The sequence below is a fragment of the Streptopelia decaocto genome, assembly GCF_964273445.1.
Source record: "Streptopelia decaocto genome assembly, chromosome: 9".
Lineage (NCBI taxonomy): Eukaryota > Metazoa > Chordata > Aves > Columbiformes > Columbidae > Streptopelia > Streptopelia decaocto.
In genome coordinates this window covers 2,646,551-2,668,106 of record NC_138664.1, presented here as the reverse complement: position 1 = coordinate 2,668,106, position 21,556 = coordinate 2,646,551, and the positions used below count along the sequence as shown (strand labels likewise).

At 37.4% G+C, this 21,556-nt stretch overlaps 1 protein-coding gene across 2 annotated transcripts in view; it reads right to left on the bottom strand.

Annotated features, from left to right (window-relative positions):
- Positions 1-11,520: 11,520 nt before the first annotated feature.
- FGF7 (fibroblast growth factor 7) overlaps positions 11,521-21,556 on the bottom strand; it is a 30,940-nt gene continuing 20,904 nt past the window's right edge. For both annotated transcript variants that reach the window (XM_082060975.1, XM_082060976.1), the window contains exons 3-4: positions 13,068-13,171; positions 11,521-12,673 (exon numbers count right to left, since the gene is read on the bottom strand). In XM_082060975.1, the coding sequence (XP_081917101.1) occupies positions 12,479-12,673; positions 13,068-13,171 (299 nt within the window). In that variant the 3' untranslated portion in view covers positions 11,521-12,478. The remainder of the gene's footprint in view (positions 12,674-13,067; positions 13,172-21,556) is intronic.

The window sequence follows — 21,556 nt, the reverse complement described above, 5'->3', positions numbered from 1 at the left end:
CCCGCGCGGCTGACTGACTGACTGACTGACAGGCTGACTGACTGACAGGCTGACTGACAGGCTGACTGACTGGCAACAGACGGACTGGCTGACTGACAGACAGATAGACAGACTGACTGACTGATAGGCAGACAGACTGGCTGACTGACTGGCTGACGAATGCACGGATGGATGGACTGACTGACTGAAGGACGAACGGACGGACTGACTGGCAGGCTGACGGATGGACGGACTGACTGACGGGCAGTGTCCTCCCCTCGCCCAGCCCCAGGCCAGCTGGCTGGCTGCTCTCAGGGTGCCCCCCGGCAGAGGAGAAGGTCCCCGAGCAGCCCAAGGCAGAGAGCGGCTCCTCGCGCCCCGTCTCCAACACCTCATTTTGTGTTTATTTGTGGGCCGGCTTTTCCACATTTTGTGTCACTAAAACCTGAACGGAAACCAGATCTGTTACCTGGCGGGGAGAAACGTGCCCCTCGCAGCTGGTTTCCCTCACAGGTGTTCCCTGCCCGTGTGAAATGTCCCTCAGGCTTTGGTCTCCTCAGGTGTTTCCTAGTATGTGTTCAGCGTACTTAATGGTTGGCACTGAGGGCTGGATGAATTGTGTTGCCCTATTTCTTGTTGTTTTTTATCTCTAAAATAGGACATGAGATCTTTTCTGAAGAATTCCATGGCCTGGTTGAGCATGCTGCTCAGCAGTAGCATTTACCCAGTATTCAGTTACTGCATTTTTATGTTGCTAAAACAGTAATTTTGGTACAGAGAATGTTTCTCTTGACTCAGTGAAATGAAATCTGTGATACATTAGTTATAATAGCCTTAGGGGAAAAAGTTGACATTGTAGGCAGATTTTATGGCGAACTTTGATCTCTGTTACACCCCAAAAACCTCACTGACTTAAGTGGTATTCCATTCAGTGGCAGAGGATTTCTACCAGCAATCTGTTGTTATTTGGTTTGTTTTGACTTGGTCTGTTTTTCATGCTAGCGGTATGTAATACTTTGCAGTAGTAAGAAAAAAGAGCTACCATCCAAATTTTTTTATCTCCTTATGGCTGCAACAATACTTCTTGATGTGCAGCAGTGAATTATGTCAAAATAACAAAATATTGGACACAAAGAAGACTTTTATAATAGTTTCTACAATTCTTTCTTGCCAACCTGAGTTATAGTAGGTTTTACGAACTGTACCATCTCTTACTCTGATTCATTTACTTGGATGCTTGATCCAGAACTTGTTTGGGAACAGAACCTGCTCATCATTTAAAAGTAGGTTCTGAAATCTGAATTACTGCTTTGTTGACTTTTATTCAGTTTTTGCACAAAAACTGTGATATTAAGCCATTTTTAGGAATGGTTTCTATATAGTTTTTGTTTGGGGTCCTTAATTTCAGAATTTACTAAAAAGGTAATTTTTTTCAAACTGGTATTTCTCACACTTGGTTTCTGCTCAGATGTAACAGTATAGAGCTTGAATTTTTGATTACACTAAACTTGGAAGATTCTGACTGATCTTAGTAAGACTTCTGTTAATCTGCAACCTTTGCATTTCTTCTAACTTCTAAACAAAACCAGTAATAACAGTGCTCATTTGCCAGGTGATCGGACATTCACCTTTTCTTCAGTATGTGTTTTAGAAGTACATAAATAATAGTATTAATATTTTGTATTGAGTAGAAAATGGAAGTTCTGCCTTTATGATTAAGCGTCGTTACGTATCTTTCACATTTTTAGCACGTTTCTTGACATCGAAGGATGTGTAGTATTCTCTTTACTGGAAGAAATGACAATGAACTTGCAGACGAAGATGCAAAAGCCTCCTTTTACTTTTGAAACAAGATTTGGTGAGTCTGACTGCTTATTATTTTAACTACCCATGCATATGGTGAAGTGAACATGCAAGAGTCAGGTCCTGAGCAAAGCCATGTGAATGTAAATATTGAGAACTGAGTTTGAGCATAGATTGTATTTCCAAGACCCTCAGGCACTGGGTAGTAAGAGTTTCATAGAAATGACAACCCTTTAAGAGAGCAGCCTCTCTGTTTTAACTTCCCTTTTTCTCAAAGCTAAACTATGGAGGAAATTTTTTGCCTGCTGTACAGCAATTTTCTATTGTTGGAAGTATGCTTGAGTGATGAGTCTGAATCAAGCTTTATTTAAAATATTTGTTCAGTCCACAGCATTGCTAACATAACAAAAAGTCTTGAACCCCGAGGCAAAAACTTGTGATGAGTATGAGAAGGGGAATAGCTAGTTTTGCTTTTTAATGAGCTTGCTTTCTTTTCTTGTACTGATAAGACTACTAGGGAAACCTTTGAACATGCCTTTGTATTTTGTTAAAGAATTTAATATAGAGCTGTTACCAGTGATTCGTAAATATTACATTCTTTTTGGAGGAAACAGAACATTCCTTTTGACCTGCCTATGTTATTTGCAAGTACTGATTCACTCAAAGCCTTTCACTACAGAGCTATGAGAAAAATTGCTCTTTTGCATTGAACCAGAACTTCTCTCACAGGAACAAAGAAACAGAAAATATTCAAAAGTATTTTGATGGGTGGAACATTGCATTATAAAATTTTTTTTTTTTCTTAAAAAGGTATATTTTTAAGAGGAGCAATCTCACAGAAAAATGGAAACATTTTAATTTGGGGTACTGTCAAACCAAAATATTAATATACTTTAATTTTCTGATTGGTTTTACTCACCTTTTTCCTTTTTACCCTAAAATGAATGTATGTGTATTAATAGTTTGCATTTCATTTGAATTTTTTTAAAATAAATATTTTTGTCTTGCTCTCTTGCTATAAAGATAGAACATGTCCTTATCTTTCAGCTATACTAGAGGGTTTGAAAACACATTCATTACTCTGTGTTAACACTTACTGAGTTATTTCAGGGAAGAGACCAGTTTGATGATTAACTTCAAATGTCTACTGTTGGTTTCAACAATTTGCTCAAATATTTAAGCTGCTAGTTTAAATTCTCTTGCTGGATCAAGGAATAGAGTTTCCTCCTATGCTTCCAAGGCAGTTCTCAACAGATGGAAGGCATTACTGTCCTTTCTGAGAACCTAAATCGCACATGATTTTATTTGCCTCTTTAGAAACATAGTAACTCTTTTTTCTTGGGTTTTCTCCTTCTCTAACTAAAAAGTTATAGTCTTTTTAATTACTCTGTGTATGCTATAATGAGCCTCCCTGGCCTATTTCTGGTCTTGTGTTTTTTGGAGATGATGTAGTAATCTCTGAAGGCAGGACATGGGAGAGGAGGGAATCGCACTCTATGTTAACAGTGTTGCCAAAATTAGAGATTCTTAGAAGGTATATGTAAAATGCATTGATACTGGTATTACTATTCTTTATGCAAAATGAAGTTCCCAGGTCACCTGATTTAATCTTAGCACTTGTATCATTTTCAGAAATAACTCTTTTTACTATGTACTGATTGCAGAAGGAGTGGCCGAGTCATATCTCTCTTGATGAGCCTTATTATTTGATGGATAAGTTACAAAAAAGATTATTTCTTCAATGCTAGATGTAAATATCTGTATGAGCATGCTCCCTTGAATGTCAGTCCGCTCTCAGATTTGGAGAAGATAAATGCATGTATCACTGAACTAGATAAGCATGCTGAAAAAACATGCTTATTGCAATGTGGACCAGCAAACTGGAACACAAGAGGTTCCACTTAAATATGAGAAGAAACTTGTTCCCGGTGAGGGTGGCAGAGCCTGGCCCAGGCTGCCCAGGGGGTTGTGGAGTCTCCTTCTGTGCAGACATTCCAACCCGCCTGGACACCTTCCTGTGTAACCTCATCTGGGTGTTCCTGCTCCATGGGGGGATTGCACTGGATGAGCTTTCCAGGGCCCTTCCAAAACATGACATTCTGTGATCTAGAGAAATATTTTGTTATTCACAGGTCTTGGTATTGTATAGGAAAGATGAGACATATAGAAAGACCAAAATGGTTCTCTTGAAGCCTTCCAGTCATTCCAGGGATGCAATAGGACTATATGGTATATTAAGTTTTGTGCGCATATACATTTAGATGTAGATCTAGATATACTAAAAATATTTTCCTGATTAGAGCTTTTAATCAATAAAATCATCAACCCAGGCTCTGTTTCTAGCTAAACCTTACTCATATTTTTAAGACATTGCTACTGAGTAAATAGGTGCAGAGGAAGTTCTGACTCAGAGAAGTGACATGCGGAAAGCAAAGGTATATTACATATTTTTAACTATTTTATGGATTAAAGAAGAAAGGCCAGCTCTCCAAGATTTTTCCTAGGATCCAGAGTGGGATACACCTAACTCGGTATGTTTGTTGGGGGTAGGGGGAAGCCCAACTTGATAAAGTACTTTTTTCCTTTCGATCTCCAAAGGTATTTTGTAGTCACCAAAAGTCTCAATTTTAGACCATTGCTCCTTACCTGAAATACATTCACCATTCATAGTATGGATTGTCTTAGCTTAAAATATTGTTTATATCATGTGTGAAATAGGTCCATTATGAATTAAGTATTTAAACATTTTTAAGGCTGCTCAGTACATTGTTGAGGAGTCAAAGACATGAGCTTTTTTGTGCTACATGTAAAAAAGTACATGCTGGTATGGTGCCATGTTTTAGATTTAGAATGAGAATAATGTTAATAACATTCTGATGTTATTGCTGAGCAGTCAGGGACTTTTCAGCCTCTCACACTGGCCCTGCCAGCAAAGAGACAGGGAGTGCACAAGGAGATATCAGATACTCTGAAATCATGTGTTTTGATCAATCTTGCATATTAAGTTACTATTAATAAAAATAAAAATTATTTTAATGACCATTTTGCAAATGAAGCTATCATTAAGTAGTATTACACAGACTATATTTCACAATCTAGGTTAAAATAGTTACTAACTAATAGGACTGAAGAACATTGTAAATGTTGTGTCACATACTACATTTTTCTGAATTAATTTTAACTGCTTCAGATTTATAAATGAAGGGAACTGTTAATTCCTGTTATTTGTCTAAGTCCAAATACTGTCAAGCTGATAAAAACAAGTTGTGCAGAGTGGAAGATTTAAAATTCAGATTGTTGAGCAGTCTTGATAAACTCTGTGTCTAAATAGTCTGATAGTACTTGCTGCAAAACATGTGCGTGAATGTAACATTTTTGAGAAAAAGTGTTTAAATACAAACAGAAGCATGTTTGTTGAACTTGACAGTGAAATAGCAATATACAGAAGTAAGGCCCAAGACTAACTTTTCATGTAGCTTTAAACAGCAGTAGTTGAATGGATGAAGAACTAATTTAGTTAGCAGTTTTATACCATGAAGCTTAATATAAACCTTTAGATCAAACTGACTGTTTATTTTAGTTTGCTTACTTTGTGTAATGGTGCTAGGACTTATAAAAGGTATGAGTTTGGAATATTTAGGTTAAGAACGTAAATCAAAAGTGTCTGGATTCTGTTACCTCAGGTGCTCACTATGTTCTTTATTAAGAAGAAAAGGAAATATTCATGTGGCAGGAGACTGTGATTAGGTACACTGGCTTTGATTCAGTACAGCACTTAGATTTCATCTTAATTGTCCACTGATAGACTTAACATATGTTTCAAATAATGCATATTCCTAAGTACTATTCTAAATCAGGAACTACTGCAATATACTAGAAAAAAATCTGTTAATCCATTTAGAAGAAGAACATATTGGAGTAAGAGGTAGAATTAACTTAAGGATTTCCGGTGGTATTCCTTTGTGTTGTCAAAGCCTCACAGCGTGAGCTTTAATAATGTCATGCATCAGTATATTAGTACACAACTGTATCAGAATTTATTCTGATACCTTTTTCCTGATTTTTTTTTGCCCTTTGGAGCCTAACCAAGAATGTAAGACCACTTGTTTGACAGAATTGCAGATTTTGTGGCACTTTTTCTTCTTGCTCCCAAGGATGCTAAAGATGCCTTTTTTTCCTGATAACAGTACAATTACTTAGCATTTTCAGTGAAACAAGGATAGATGCTTTATTTCAGCTCTTAAAAGTATCAACAGGTCACATAAACCAATTTAGATCACAGAATCCCAGAATGTCAGGGGTTGGAAGGGACCTGGAAAGCTCATCCAGTGCAATCCCCCCATGGAGCAGGAACACCCAGATGAGGTTACACAGGAAGGTGTCCAGGCGGGTTGGAATGTCTGCACAGAAGGAGACTCCACAACCTCCCTGGGCAGCCTGGGCCAGGCTCTGCCACCCTCACCGGGAAGAAGTTTCTTCTCATATTTAAGTGGAACCTCCTGTGTTCCAGTTTGAACCCATTACCCCTTGTCCTATCATTGGTTGTCACCCAGAAGAGCCTGGCTCCATCCTCCTGACACTCACCCTTTAGATATCTGTAAACATTACTGAGTCACCCCTCAGTCCCCTCTTGTCCAGCTCCAGAGCCCCAGCTCCCTCAGCCTTTCCTCACACGGGAGATGCTCCACTCCCTTCAGCATCTTTGTTGCCCTGCGCTGGACTCTCTCCAGCAGTTCCCTGTCCTGCTGGAACTGAGGGGCCACAACTGGACACAATATTCCAGGTGTGGTCTCCCCAGGGCGGAGCAGAGGGGCAGGAGAACCTCTCTGACCTACTGACCACCCCCTTCTAACCCACCCCAGGTACCATTGGCTTCCTGGCCACAAGGGCCCAGTGCTGGCTCATGGTCATCCTGCTGTCCCCAGGACCCCCAGGTCCCTTTCCCCTACAAAGGATCTGAGCTGACTGTCCATGGCATTTTTTCTCTTCAAGGAAAAATAAAACTGCATCAGACATTTCAAAGTGTTTTTGGGAAAAGCATGTCAAGCAGAGTATGTAACCTGCTTTAATTGTTAAACTATGCTGTACGAATTTGTCCTGATGGTATCCTGTTCGGTATCCCACAGCTGGCACAGTGGAGGCAATACTACATTCTAATTATTTATCTGTGTAGCAAGACTAGCTGGACTGGACTTCCAGTGATCAGTAATGCAAATATGAGACATTTCTGATAACCTGCTTGTATTTCTGTCTTTCCATCATGGTACATGTTACATGCAGTTTTGGAACTCTTCCTGTGTAAGATGACTGAGGATGAAGCTAGACTGGCATTATTCAGTTGAATTTAATTAAGTATTTTTCCCCATTAAATTAGGCTCTGATGTCACTTGGGGTTTAAAAGCTTATATGTTTGAGGGAATGGGAACTGAAAATCTCTTTAGAGTTGGGAGCAGGATGATACTAAAAGAAAATACTGTATTTCTAAGGTTATGTATAGACTCTAGTCCAGTCCAATCATTGCCTTATGCAGTGACTCTGTTCTGTAGTAGCTCTTTTAGCTGTAAAAGTACTTAACTATTGCAGAATTGGCCAGCATGCATATAATCATACCCAGAGATGTAACTTATATTTGAACTGATTTCATGCAGATTTCATTTCACTGCTTTCTTTGTGACACTGTGTAGGAGAAGTATTCTGGAAGAATCTGTGGTAAGCACATAAATGCCTTAAAAAGGAAAGAAGCCTTAAAATTCAAGCCCTAAGCAAAACGGTACTAATTCCTGGAAAAGCTGCTGAAGGTAGTTGGGATTTTGTTGTTGTTGTTGAAACAGAAGACTAGGAGATCTTCCCCAGCAGCTATTTGTAGGTGGTCTTGAAGGTCTCTCTCTCTAAAAAATGTTTGCTCTCTACAAATATTCTTACAGGATTCAGACTGTACCTGTCCTAGAAGTTTCTATTGGAAATAATATTGTCTTACCATTAAATATCTGCATGTGTTAACAGTAACAGTTTGTGATTTTTAGATTGTATGTCATTTAATATCCATTCCAAAACTTAGATTTAGAGCAGATTTCTATCTTCAGTGCTCATTTATTTAGATTTCATGACAATGTGGATTTCATTATCTTGTATGTTGAAATTGATTGACAACTGCAATAGAAATGTTTTTGAAGTAGATATAAAATACAGAAATATTTTCTGAAAACCTTTCTCTGTGTCAGTCACTGTTTGTTGGGCAGAATTTTCTTTTTAGTTACAGAGAAAATTGTACGTAGAAAAAGATTGCCCCGAGAAATTTAATTTAGAGAAGGTTTACATACTTCAAAGTTATGTATGCATCAAACCGCAAATGAGCCTTTAACTTGGAAGAGCTGGGTATACCCACAGTATACTCTGTAATGTGTAGATAATGGATAGAATTAACTGAAATTTAGTCAGACCAGAAAAAAATCTGAAGAAAGTAGGAGGCTGCTGCTACGGCATAGATTCTGTATCTACATGGAACTTATGGTATGGGAGCTGTGCAAAATTCTACTGGAACGAATATTGAAAACCACTGAATAAAGTAAATTATATATTGCTGCCAGAATAATTCACAACCTCAACAAAACATTTGCAAATGTATTAAATTACCAGAACTGGAACAACCACAGAGTCCGATTCACCCGTGTGCAAAACCAAGCAGAATCAGAAGGGAGACAGCAGAAAGTGTCCTGCTTGACTTCAAGTACATGAATGCAATTATTTCAGTTAACAGGCTTGGATCCCAAACCTGAAGTTGACCATGGGCATAAAGATTTGCACATTGGAGACAGGAAATAAAGGGAGTTATATTATTATATTTGGAATACTAATGGAGTGATTTTAAAAATTAACATAAACTCTATTTTTTTTTTTTTTTTAATTTTCAGGTTGCGGTCCAAAGAAATGCATATGGAAGAAATGGAATCTCAAAAGCTTTAAATCATACTAGTAAAGATGCTACTGCTAACATACAAGCCAGTGCATCTGCCAGTTCTGCAGCAGCCAGTAAGTCTTATAAATATTTATAGACACATATTGCACATTACTTTACACATTTTGGAAAGAAACTTTTAGTACATTGCAGAATCTAATTGTCAACATAATTTATTAGTAAGATTTTCAGTTTGATTTGCACAAAATCAAAACGTTATAGCAATTAAAAATGAATTGTGGATTTTGATCAACTCTAAATATATATCCTCCCAATAGGCTGATACTTCCATTTGATAAGGCTGTAAACTATACTACAAGATATATAAAGAAGCTGCTGATGCTCCATCGAGGAAAATCTGCTGGTTTTGATTTGCCAGTTCCTCTAATACTAATGACATCTACTCTTCTTTTCTACTCCTTTCTCTGGCATGTGGCTCCCATTTTCAGTATGTCTTGCATTCTAGCCTCTTAACTTCCACCCCTTTGTCTTCCCTGTCCTCATAGGTCAGATCTTGGCTTTTATTCTTTCATACCAGCCTGCTGTTCTTTCTCATTGCTGCTATTTTAATATCTTTTCGCAAGCTTTTTGTGCTAATATTGCTTCTAGCTTGCTCCCTTTCTGAACGTTTTCCAACATTTTGTTTCTTTAAACTAGCCAGCTTCTCTCTTCTTCCTGCCTGAAATTACTCTTTTCTGTCTAACAACTAAAGCCATCATTTTATGCTACCTATCTTCTCTTACTCCTTTTTATCTTCCTTCTGCCCCAACCATAACAAAGCAACTTTTGCCATCCTTGCCTTTTTTTTCCCCAAGTAGGAACTGCAGGTTCAGTAAATCACCTCAGCTGTTGATTATAATAACACTTCTGACCTAAGTGAGTCTGTTTTAATGACAGTAATTTCTCCAGTCACTGAAGCTATTGTTATTTTGATGTTTCTCTCCAAGATCTAATGACTTATTTTTTCCTATGACAAAAAAATAAGAGGGAGAAGCCTTAATAGTTTAGCTCTTCCTGTTAGTATCCTATTCTGTGTTCTTACTTTACTGCTTAGGCTTGTAGGATGCTCACAGTTTTGTTCAATAATCACTTGTTCTCTTTTATGACCCCTGAGAAGTTAGTTGCTTGTCCGGATCCACTTTGGTGCCTAGTTTTCTGTTAAATGAATAAGAATAGGGTGTATAGCCATATTAACATATCTTGTCTTCCATTAGAATTGGCTGTCCATGGTTTCCAATGTTCCCTTTCCTCTAAAGGTCTCATGCTGTGCAACAATATCGCAGCAGCTCCTATAGACATACACAGGCTGACCTGGTTAGCAAGGCTGAACAGAGACAGCAATCTGCATAGGACACTACGGTGTCCTGTGTCATAGCACAAGTCACTATGAGTGTGGGTAGAAACAGCGTTATCAGCAAAAAAGTTTCTTTGACAGCACAGTCTATTGCAGGGGTGTTAATAAATGTGAGAGTAGTTACATTTATACAGTCCTAAAATTCCATTCAGCCCTTTGAAGGCAACTGCGAGGCCGATGCAGCCCCCAGTGAACGTGAGTTTGACACCCCTGGTCTGTTGTGTTCCGTGAACACAGAATCCCAGAATGTCAGGGATTGGAAGGGACCTGGAAAGCTCATCCAGTGCAATCCCCCCGCCGGAGCAGGAACACCCAGATGAGGTTACACAGGAAGGTGTCCAGGCGGACCCCTCTCGCCAGGTTTAATTCTAAGGAGGCCTTAGCTTTCCTAGTTGCCTCCCTACACCCTCTGACAACAGCCTTATGTTCTCCCCAAGTGGCCAGCCCGTCCTGCCATGATCTCTAAACTCTCCTCCTCCACTTTAGCTTACCCAGCAGTTCCTGTTTAACCACGCAGGTCTCCTGGCTCCCTTCCTTGACTTCCTACGTGTCAGGATGCTCTGACCTTGAGCCCGGTAACAAGTGATAGATACCCAGCAAAAGCACAGTGAAAGCTTACTGGTATAGCCGTATTGACAAATTGTTCTGCATAGACCCATTTATATCTACGCATAAATGTTTTCCAAATTACAGGATTTATTAAACAAGTTGTTGGGTTTTTTTTAAGAAATATTTGTTAAAAAGAGTTGTTGCTGTTTTCTGAGAGTGCAGTTAGAAAGTATCTCATGTATGATAAAATGGCTGACTCTAGACACATGTAATGAAAAGTAGAGCATTTAAGACCATTAGTAGTTAACTCGACCCTGTCGCAGTCATCTAGCAGCTGGTTTAGCTATTTTTTTGTGATCTTTATCTAAGCACAATTATCACAATGCCGAGACGACTTGTAAACAAACTGAACAGAATGAAACTATGTAATGCATTAGTCGCGTAGGGCTTAGCTGAACGCTTTAGTAGCTAGAAAATTAAGATGTCTTTTCTTCATCAGGCCACATTGATTTTGGCTGAAGTTTCAAACTATTCATATAGGCTCTCCCATATTCTGTATCTGTGAGAATAGGTTCTACCATCTGAGGATTAGTCCCAGCACCTGCTGGAACTGTAACCCTCTTTTACCTGGTGTAACTCTGAGCATGCTATGAAATTCAATTAGCAAGAGTATGTGGCAAAGATTTCTTACATTTTTGCATTGTTTCTTTTGAGATGTCCATTGTGCGATTTGCTGCGGGCTGTCATTTTTGTCTGCCATCCAATGTATGTTGGCAAGAGGGTTGTGTACTAGTCTTTGTGTCTGCTCACACAAAAAAATTCATGCATCTCAGCCAGACCATTTTGTTATTCCTTTAGAATTAAAAGCATATGAAACAGATGCAGCTTAATAAGTATTTTTTTTTTTATAAATAACATTTAAATAACTTAGAACAATAAAGTTCAAATACAACTTAAAATAAAGTTTAATGCTGTAACAACAGAAAAAGCATGTATAAGGGTAGAAAAACAATATTGAAAGCTGTATGCCCTAACAGGAATTATACAAAAGATAGGATATGTTACATAAAAAACCTTAATATGTCTGAATTTTTGCTTCATCGTTATATAAAATGTTAATTTGTGAAAAGTGAGATGAAGTACATTATTAATTCCTATTCTTATTTTACATACACTATTTGAAACATCTTTTAGAGCAGCATTAGGTATTTATTTCATTAATAGATAGGAACATTTTGTAGTAGAGTAAACTTAGTTTTTCCAAACTAACTCTTTTATCTGAATACAACAATAAACATTTACAAGATTATATATTTTTTTTCTGAACATATAGTTTATGTATAGGATATCAGTTTCTTGGGGGAAGTATTTAAAATACTGCTCAGCCTCCACGTTTACTACTGACTTGATAATCTGACAACTCATTCCAGCAGCCTTAAAGTCTGACATATTTTACACAACATTATCATCTGCTTATTATTATTATAGCAGCCATATTTAAGAAGCAGATAGGTTTTTTTTCTTAAATAAAATATTATCAGATAATCAAGTCATGGCTTATTCTTCGGGGTAAATTAATTTAAGAAACTACCCAGTTACAATGACTAAGATAACGATTGTACAACTCTTTAGAATTTTTTACAACTTTTAGTTAGTAAATCTGGTTTTGTGTATATTTTCAAATCTTTTTCATGTAGTCTCTTAAAAATAAACATAAATGCGCAAGTCCAGCTTGTTCAGTTTCTCAGTAGTATTCCAGCCTCTCTTGATATCTCATCAAATAGTCGTCTTAAAAATAATCTTCCTGCTGGAACCAGTTCTTTATAGATCATTTGTGATTAGGATATTGCCAGAGGAAGAAAGTGGGATGCTCTGTGTTCTTTCTTTGTTTTTTTACCTTTCATGGGGACCCCTTTGTGGTTTAAAGTAACAAACATCTCCTTTCCTTTGTGTGTCCATTTTGCAGAAGCATAAGTATTATAATGGTTCTCTTCAATCAGTTCTATGAAGTTGCAGTCCTCATTGCATACTTTCTGTTGAGAGTAGATAATAAAATAGAGTAAAATAAGTACGAGGGTTTTTTTAATACTTAAATTGGGGAAGACGGGAGAAGAATATGCACGATAAACCCCACTTAATAATATTTTTAATTAATAAATAGGAATTCTGAAATCTGTATATTGAATATTTTAGCTTTGTCTATCCCCCCTTAGTAGTCCACATTTTTAAAATGTATATGAGCTCTAAGCACGGAATTTATTAAATAGACATAAAAGTCTACTACAGAACATATGGGAGAAGTGCAGGATACATTTTAAGTTGTTAGGAATCTATTTTGTACAAACTATACAGATGCTACATCTAAAAATATCTATCTTTAAGGTTGTTTGTGGTGACTGTACACAGAAGAGAAGTTTGCATCCATACCTTTCCATAGAGTCTTCCTGACTTGTTCATTGCCAGAAAGTATTCACTTTCCACTCCTTTGATTGCCACTATTCCGACTGCCACTGTTCGGATTTCTAGAATACCTGTGAAGGGACACAGTAAGGGCTGAAATATGGTTGGTTGTTTCCGTGTCAACTTAGGAGCTTTAGTTAAACTAATGTTCTGTAAGACTTCTGCCTTTTCTTAAAATCTGCAGCAACTAGTCATAGAAAACAGAAAAATCATGTATTTATTCATGTGAAGAGAGGGCTAGACTTCAAAAATCATCTCTATGTGATCATGTCTCCACACAGCCAGTTAAAATTTTTAGGTATATACTGAAGTTGCCATGTTAGTATACGTAATTTTTCTGTTTTTGAAGAATCAGCATGTCTTTATCGGGGTTCATTTGGGAGAATTATATGCATAGCCATCAATGTTCACAGAATTTGTGTAAAGCCTTTATTCTGAAGACTTGTGTAGCAGTATCATCGCTTTGAAAGAGTGTAAACCTTAGAACTTGTGAGTGATAGAAAACAGACCACGGTGTCTTAAATAAGATAAAGTATTTGTTTGACCTTTGTATGCTTTTATGACTGATGAGAGCTGTAAAGATACGTGTATTTGAAAATCATTAAAAGCTGCTCTGAGAACTTATTTATTCAAACCCGAAAACATTTGGAGTTGTTTTCTGCAAATTACGCAATTTTCATCTTGCTGATGTATATCTGCAATAGCTTTCTGTAGCCACTATGACACATTTAAGTTACCTGCAACATAACAACATATTCTTATGTTAATAAAACAAACAAACAAGTAACTGAGCAAAGGCAGGAGGATGGTGCAAGTTATTAAGGAACATCAGGTTGTTTTCAAGCTTCAATATTATTATTCTTTTAAGCGATAGCTTAGATTTCTGAATTTGAGGTATTTTCTTCCACACTGAGCCACCTACAGAACTGTGTGCAGTAGCATCTGTACTGTGACTCGTTCTGCAGAGTGAGGCCTTCCGAAGCCAACCAGTGCTTGGCAAATTCCAATATCTGAAGCATGGGGGATGAAAGCAAAGTAAGAGGAAAGAGAGGCTCGTGTTAGATTGTCGCCTGAAAGATGACCTTCCTCTTGAACAAAACATTTCCTTTTCGTCTCTTTCAAGTTTGTATTGACTCTTCACAGCCACCGCACACGATAATAATTTTTCATTATTTAGTTTTAGAAAGGCATGAAATATCTAGGTTATTTCTCCTTCGCTATAGTTTTTTTTAGTATCCTGATGTCCTTTGCTTGCTTTACTGTTCTGTGTGCTTCCTTGATATTACTGATATATCAGTCACAGAATCCCAGAATGTCAGGGGTTGAAGGGACCTGGAAAGCTCACCCAGTGCAATCCCCCCATGGAGCAGGAACACCCAGCTGAGGTTACACAGGAAGGTGTCCAGGCGGGTTGGAATGTCTGCAGAGAAGGAGACTCCACAACCCCCCTGGGCAGCCTGGGCCAGGCTCTGCCACCCTCCCTGAGAAGAAGTTTCTTCTCATATTTAAGTGGAACCTTTTGTGTTCCAGTTTGAACCCATTGCCCCTTGTCCTACCATTGGTTGTCACCGCGAAGAGCCTGGCTCCATCCTCCTGACACTCACCCTAGCCTGTATTTCTTTTTCTTCCTATTTTCCCTCCCAGTAGATCAGTTGTCTCTTCTCATGGTCCGTGCCCTGCTGGGCGTTCATCTCTGAACACTTACACTGCTGTGCTTCTCTCCAATGCTAAGCCAACTTTAAGTCAAGCTTTCAGAAATCTTTGACAAGTTTCACTCTGCTGCAGGCCTAGCAACAAGTCTTATAAAAGAGTAATTTCTAACTGAAACTTACAAAAATTATATTAACTTTCATTTAAATTACACTTTAGAAAAACCACAGCAAGGCTGAAAAACAGATGAACATCTGCATCTAGCCAAACAAAAAACATAACAGTGGAAGGGATCTCTGGGTCATCAAGTCCAGTGCTCTGCTAGCCTGGGAATTGCATCAGATAATTCTCTTTTCATAAACTTTGCCAATACTAAATTGGAGTTGTTATTTCTTTGCCCCCAGTGTTTCCGCTGAAGGCTGTTCCAGAGTTTGATTTATTTTAATGGCTAGAGACTGTAGTAATTTGCAATCTGCATTTTTTCAGCGACAGCTTATATCCATTTGTTCTTTTGCCTCTGCTGGCCATTAACTTAAGGAGAGGGTTTTTTTTAAAAAAAAAAAAAAAATCCATGTTTGAGTTTTCTATTTATACAGAACTAAAAAACGAAAAGATTCAAAATGGCTTTTTAAAACAATTCGTGCTAATAGAAATTGAGATTTCTTTGAGTAAGCGGATGTTGGCTGAAGTTACAGTAGTAAGAAATACTACTGCTTTTAAAAAGGAAATGCCAAAAGCTTTTGTCCAAGGCTATATTATTGCTAGAATTTTTACATGATTTTTTAGCTTTTTTTTCTTTCCCCATGAAGTAAATGGTGACATTCATACTAACTTGTAGGAATTATTTTATTTGAGTTTTTGGCAGTAGTTTTTCTACTTTATTCTCAGTTGAGACATAAATGTCTTTCATGTGGAAACTTTGCACTATCCATATAGAATTTAGTAGAGGATAGAAGCTGGGGATGTACAAATATTTTATAAGCCTACTGTATAGCAAATCTGAATGGCAAAATAAAATATTATCTCTCAAAGTTTCATTCTACTTGGGCACTACGTGTGATAGCTTTATTGTATTCAAATCTTTACGTGTTTTTTCATCTTATTTTAAAAAATCCCATTGTGCCTACAAGGCAATGCATTTTAATTAAAGACAGATAATTTGAGATTCCCAAATTGTTATGTATATTCAGTACTATTTGCTGTGCTTTTATGTGCTTTTCAGAATTTTCAGCAATTATGTACCACCAGAATTAGGACTAACTCTCACATAAGTAGTATTTGACACTCTAACTCAGAGGTAATTTGAAATCCAAAGAATGTTTTAGGTCTTTGAATGGCACTTTTCTAAAGATACTCTGTCTGTACATCTCTTCATCAAGTTTAGTGAACTCTCCAATAACTATGTCACTTTAAAAATGTTGTGATATTAGCAATGTTAAAGAGAGAAAACAAGACCACGGAGGGTTCAGTGGAAACAGAGCTTGTGCATCCTGGATTCTTTGCTCAGAACAAATCTATCTCAGAGTTAAATGGCCAATCATAAACTGCATGCGCTCAGTTTTCTGTTCCCAGTTCTACGTCATGTCTGTTGCGATGTGTCTTTATGTGTCCCTGAAGGAGAACCGAACCATGATTTTCTCCATTTTCAGCAAGGCATTTATGTGATTTCAGTCTCTGAGGCAGCATCTCACATGCACTTTTGTATTTGATGTGCAAGTGATTAATCACCGAGTTCCTCACTCTGTATTAAGACACATGACACAAGTTCCTTAAGCAATAAGACAGCATACTGTAAACTCCCTTTTCTTCCTCTGAAGGCTATGCCTCAGTATTTCTTCTGTTCCCTTCAGAAATGTAGTATTGCTGCTATTCGTTGTATATTTTTAATTGAAATTAAATAAATGACATAGAAAATGGAAATACAATTTTTAGCAACCTGGGAAAAGTAAGACTTCACTGTGTAGTTAGAACTGTGATAGCTGATTTTAGCTGAGAATTTGATGTATGATCTTTCAGTATATAGTCTCTTGTATGGAACTCACTTGTTTTGTTATACACAAAAAGTATATTAGCTTATCTGCATCAGCATTGCAGTTGAATCGCATGCTTAGATTTAGTATCCAACATCCGATGTTTCTCACAGACCAGGAAGAATTATTTTTGAGTAATATTCAATTAAATACAAACAGAGATTTCAGTACTATAACTGTTCTACAAGGTGCTTCTGAACGTACAAGATTTATAAGGTGACCAGCTTTTTCCTGCACACCTATGATGCGCTACATAATTCTCAAAGCCCTAATTCTTTGATGAACTAGCTAGTTAATACTCAGCTTGATATATAAACACTCAATACAAATTTTGAGATTAAAGAGACATTGTATCTACCAATTACTATTTCATATTTAAATATAAAAATGAGCTTTTATATTATATCATCATTATAGCACTAAACCAGGAAATTCCTAAAGGACAGAACAAAGAATAAAATTGTAAATCCATAAAATAGAGCAAGTAAATTGTATTTTTCCCCTCTTTCTTTCACCTTCTTTCAGTATCTCTATTAAGATATCAGATTATATGACGCTCTATGACCTTATAGTAATATTGGTCTGTATTTTGTCTGTGTTCCTGGCACTCGATCATTGTAAGAGAAATTACATCATGGTAAATAGACACTAGGATGCATTGTTGCATATAGGAACCTAAGCCATCAGTAAGTGTCAAGAAGTGATAAAACTGTTCAACCGGAATTTTGGCCAACTATATGTATTTCGTGTCTCTTCTATTCTTTATGTAATCATCTGCTACTGGTCATTCTTGCCAACAGGGTGCTGGGCTATATTAAATTTGGATCTGAGCTGATATGGTTATTCTTATTCTCTTAGTGTATATGGTTTGTTATACACTCGTGACTGTTACGTTCAGCCGAGTCTGTGAATGTATCTTTTTAGTTAGGTTTTATTATATTTTTTTTAAACCCTCTTTTGTTTGTCTGTTTGTTTGTTTTGAAATTCTGCGTCACCACAACGTCTTTAATAAGACTAGCCAGGAACATTTTGTGTACTGGAAAGTAACCCAATAATCTCATTTGCTATAAATGCAGGAAGAGCTTTGCTTCTGATGAATAAGCAAGGATTTTATCCTAAGGTAGTTCCTTCAGTGAGGCAGGAGAGGTATAGTAAGTTAAAATATTTTCAGGAAAAAAACAGCACAGAAATAGAGAAAATGGCTGAACACACAAATGAGATTTGTCTTTGCCAGTTTCTAAGTGTTAGTTTATGTAGCACCGGATACTTCTGAAAAATTAGAAAGAGCTGAAATCTTCCTTTGGAAGTAAAAAGTTCTAATTCTTTCAATCTCTGTTCATGAAAAGAAAAAAGTCACCAAGCTCGGATGGGAAAGAGAAAATTCTTATATGTAGACTGCTTCATTGAAATCCTCTTTTAATAATCTACTAACCAAAATTACTTTAAAGACATGCTTAAATTGACAGATACTGATGATGAGAATTTCAGAAGGCCAAACTTTAACAAGGTCTTAAATATCCTTGGTTTAAAAATGAAAATGTAAACTATGCTTTTCAGTTACTTTATGTTAAGCATCCACACAGAAGTTCAGAAGAGGTTAAAGAGAAGACTGGAATATACCACAAAGTAACTGTGAAAGAAATCAGATTAAATCCATAAAGAGGAAAAAAAACCTCCCAAACCCAACCCTGAAAATGGGCATAGAAAATTGAAGCCAACCATAATTTCTATAAAATCAGCATGAAATTCCAAACAATTCTATATGGTTGCATGGTCAGTGTATCAAATGTAGCTTGAAATTCCTGTAGTGAATGAAGTTTCCTACAGACCTGAAATTCTGTCCAGTGTATGTAAAATACAGTCAGTTGATATGTGCTTTAGTTTCTCAGTTTCTGTAGTATTCTAAATGCTGGAAAGAAGGCAATAAGCAGTAAAGGAAAGAAAAAGGAAAGAAAAGCAAATGTCCAGAAGCTAGTTATTAATATTATTTAATGTTCTCATTCTTTCCTTTTAAAAAAATAGCTAACAGTGTATCTAATGCTGATTTTATAAAATATGCTAAATGGTTTATAATACTAAATTTTGCGTAATATTTACAGCATTTTATTCCTTGTGGCCTCTCTGTGCACTGAAGTTGGAAAAAAACCAAGTCTGTTCATGATTTTTAGTGTTAGGGAGGCTGGCACTGACAGTTAAGCTCTCATGAGGAACGTGTTTGTGAAACACCCTTTCCTAGGCAGAATTGGCTTAAGTTAAAGTATGTGGAATCTCAAACATGGAAAGAGGGGATGGAAAAGACTTGGATGGAGAATAAGTCTAAACAAAATGAAACTTCCAAATTTCAGTAACTTGTGTTTTTAATTAATTAAATTTGGAGCATCCAATTATGAATTCAAGTGACCTTTGCAGATGACTCAAGGCCAAGAAAAAAGCTCTCATCATTGCTTACAAGACAGTGTTTAATGGTATTTAATGTAATTTGTTCTTTTGTTCTGGGATGTAATACGTTAATGTTTGTGCTTCTTAAAGCAAGAAAATACTAAAAACATAATGGTCAATCATACAGTATTTTGGAAAACTTTCATGGTGTTATTAGCGCATGCCTGCGTTCGGTGAGTCATCGCAGTAGTATCGTAGAATTGTAGAATCATTTCGGTTGAAAGAAACCCCCAGGATCATCAAGTCCGATTGTAACCTAACCAACTCTAGCACTAAACCGTGACCCTAAGAAGCTCATCTAAAAGCCTTTAAAACACCTCCAGGGATGGTGACTCCACCACTTCCCTGGGCAGTCCGTTCCAACACCTGACAACCCTTTCTGTGAAGAATTTTTTCCTAATATCCAATCTAAACCTCCCCTGGCACAACTTGAGTCCATTTCCTCTTGTCCTATCACTTTCTACTTGGGAGAAGAGACCAACACCATCCATACTACAACCTCCTTTCAGGTAGCTGTAGGCAGCGATAAGGTTTCCCCTCAGCCTCCTTTTCTCCAGGCTAAACAGCCCCAGCTCCCTCAACCATTCCTCATAAGACTTGTGCTCCAGGCTCCTCACCAGCTCCATCGCTCTCCTCTGCACTCTCTCTAGTACCTCAATGTCTTTCTTATGATGAAGGGCCCAAAACTGAACACAGTATTCTAGGTGTGGCCTCACCAGCGCTGAGTACAGTGGCACAATCACTTCCCTAGTCCTGCTGGCCACACTATTCCTGATACAAGCCAGGATGCTGTTGACCTTTTTGGCCACCTGGGCACACTGCTGGCTCATATTCAGCCACTGTCAGTCAACACCACCAGATCCCTCTCTGCCAGGCAGCTTTCCAACCACTCTTCTCCGAGCCTGTAGCATACAACCTAAGTGCAGAACCCAGCGCTTGGCCTTGTTAAACCTCATACAACTGGCCTCTGCCCAGTGATCCAGCTGGTCCAGATCCCTCTGTATGGCCTTCCTACCCTCCAGCAGATCAACACTCCCACCCAGTTTGGTGTCATCTGCAGACTTACTAAGGGTGCACTCAATCCCCTCATCCAGATCACTGATAAAGAGCCTAAACAGAACTGGCCCCAATACTGAGCCCTGTGCAACACCACTTGTGACCGGCCGCTAACTGGATTTGGCTCTGTTCACCACAACTTTTTGGGCCCGGTTCTTTATCCATCGCAGATACACCCATCCAGGCCATGAGCTGCAGCTTCTCCGGGAGAATGAAATATGTTCATTAGCTGGCTTATTACACTTTAAATGTTTTTTTCCAGAGGACACTATCATTATTTGTTTTCTGAAAGTAAATGAATACTTTCATGGCATAGTTTGTGAAGTATTTGTTTGCGCTTAAGTTATTTTGATTCTCAATAATATTTTTAAATGGTTGTGCCTTAGAGTTCATTTTAGCTAGAGCAATTTGTGTGCTCATTCTCTCTCAAATATAAAATCTAATGGTAAAAAAATTTACTGCAAAAAGGTATTAATTTAAGAGATATTGTAATAGGATTTAATTATTCTTTTACCCTTCCCCATTATTAAATTAAAATTGATAGAAAGTAGAATTTGTATTTTGTACTCTTCTTAGCAAGAGAGTGCAAGAGCTTCCCAGATGGTACCTCATAGAACTTGTTTGTAAGTAGAAATAGATATACAAGTATATGTTATAATGATTTTCAAAGCAGAAATGAGATTTTCTGTCAATTTTCTGTCTATGGATATGATTTTAATAAGCAATTAATTATGGTAAGAGAAAAAAAGCTACTACATAAATTCACTATCACTTTCTCTTTTATCTGTCATATATCTTCTTCTCCTTGTGATAGTCAGGATTTGGATTTATGGCATAAACACATATAAAATATGTTATTATTTACGGCATGGACCAATATAAAAGGCTAAGAAAGCTTTTATTTAAAGGCTTTGTAGTGTATCCATGTGTGCATTTGCCATGCATATGTAGACTAACTGAAGCACTCTAGATATGAATATGACTGTAAAAATGATCTGCACATAAACAATGGATCTGTCAGGGATTCTCAGTAGAACCATTGAAGCTACTGCTTCAGTGAGGTGCCAGACATCTGGATATTATGGACAAATATTCAAAGCACTCAAAACTCCTGGGTTTGTCCCATATCTGATTTCCAAGCAGGAAAAATTGAAGTTGTCTGAGGAAACATGATTAACGATAGAGAGATATTCCTTGAGGACTTGATGCAGCATATTGTTCATGCATCCTCAAGTAGCAGAATTCGCTTTTAAGGTTTAGTCTGTGTGCAGAACATGCTTA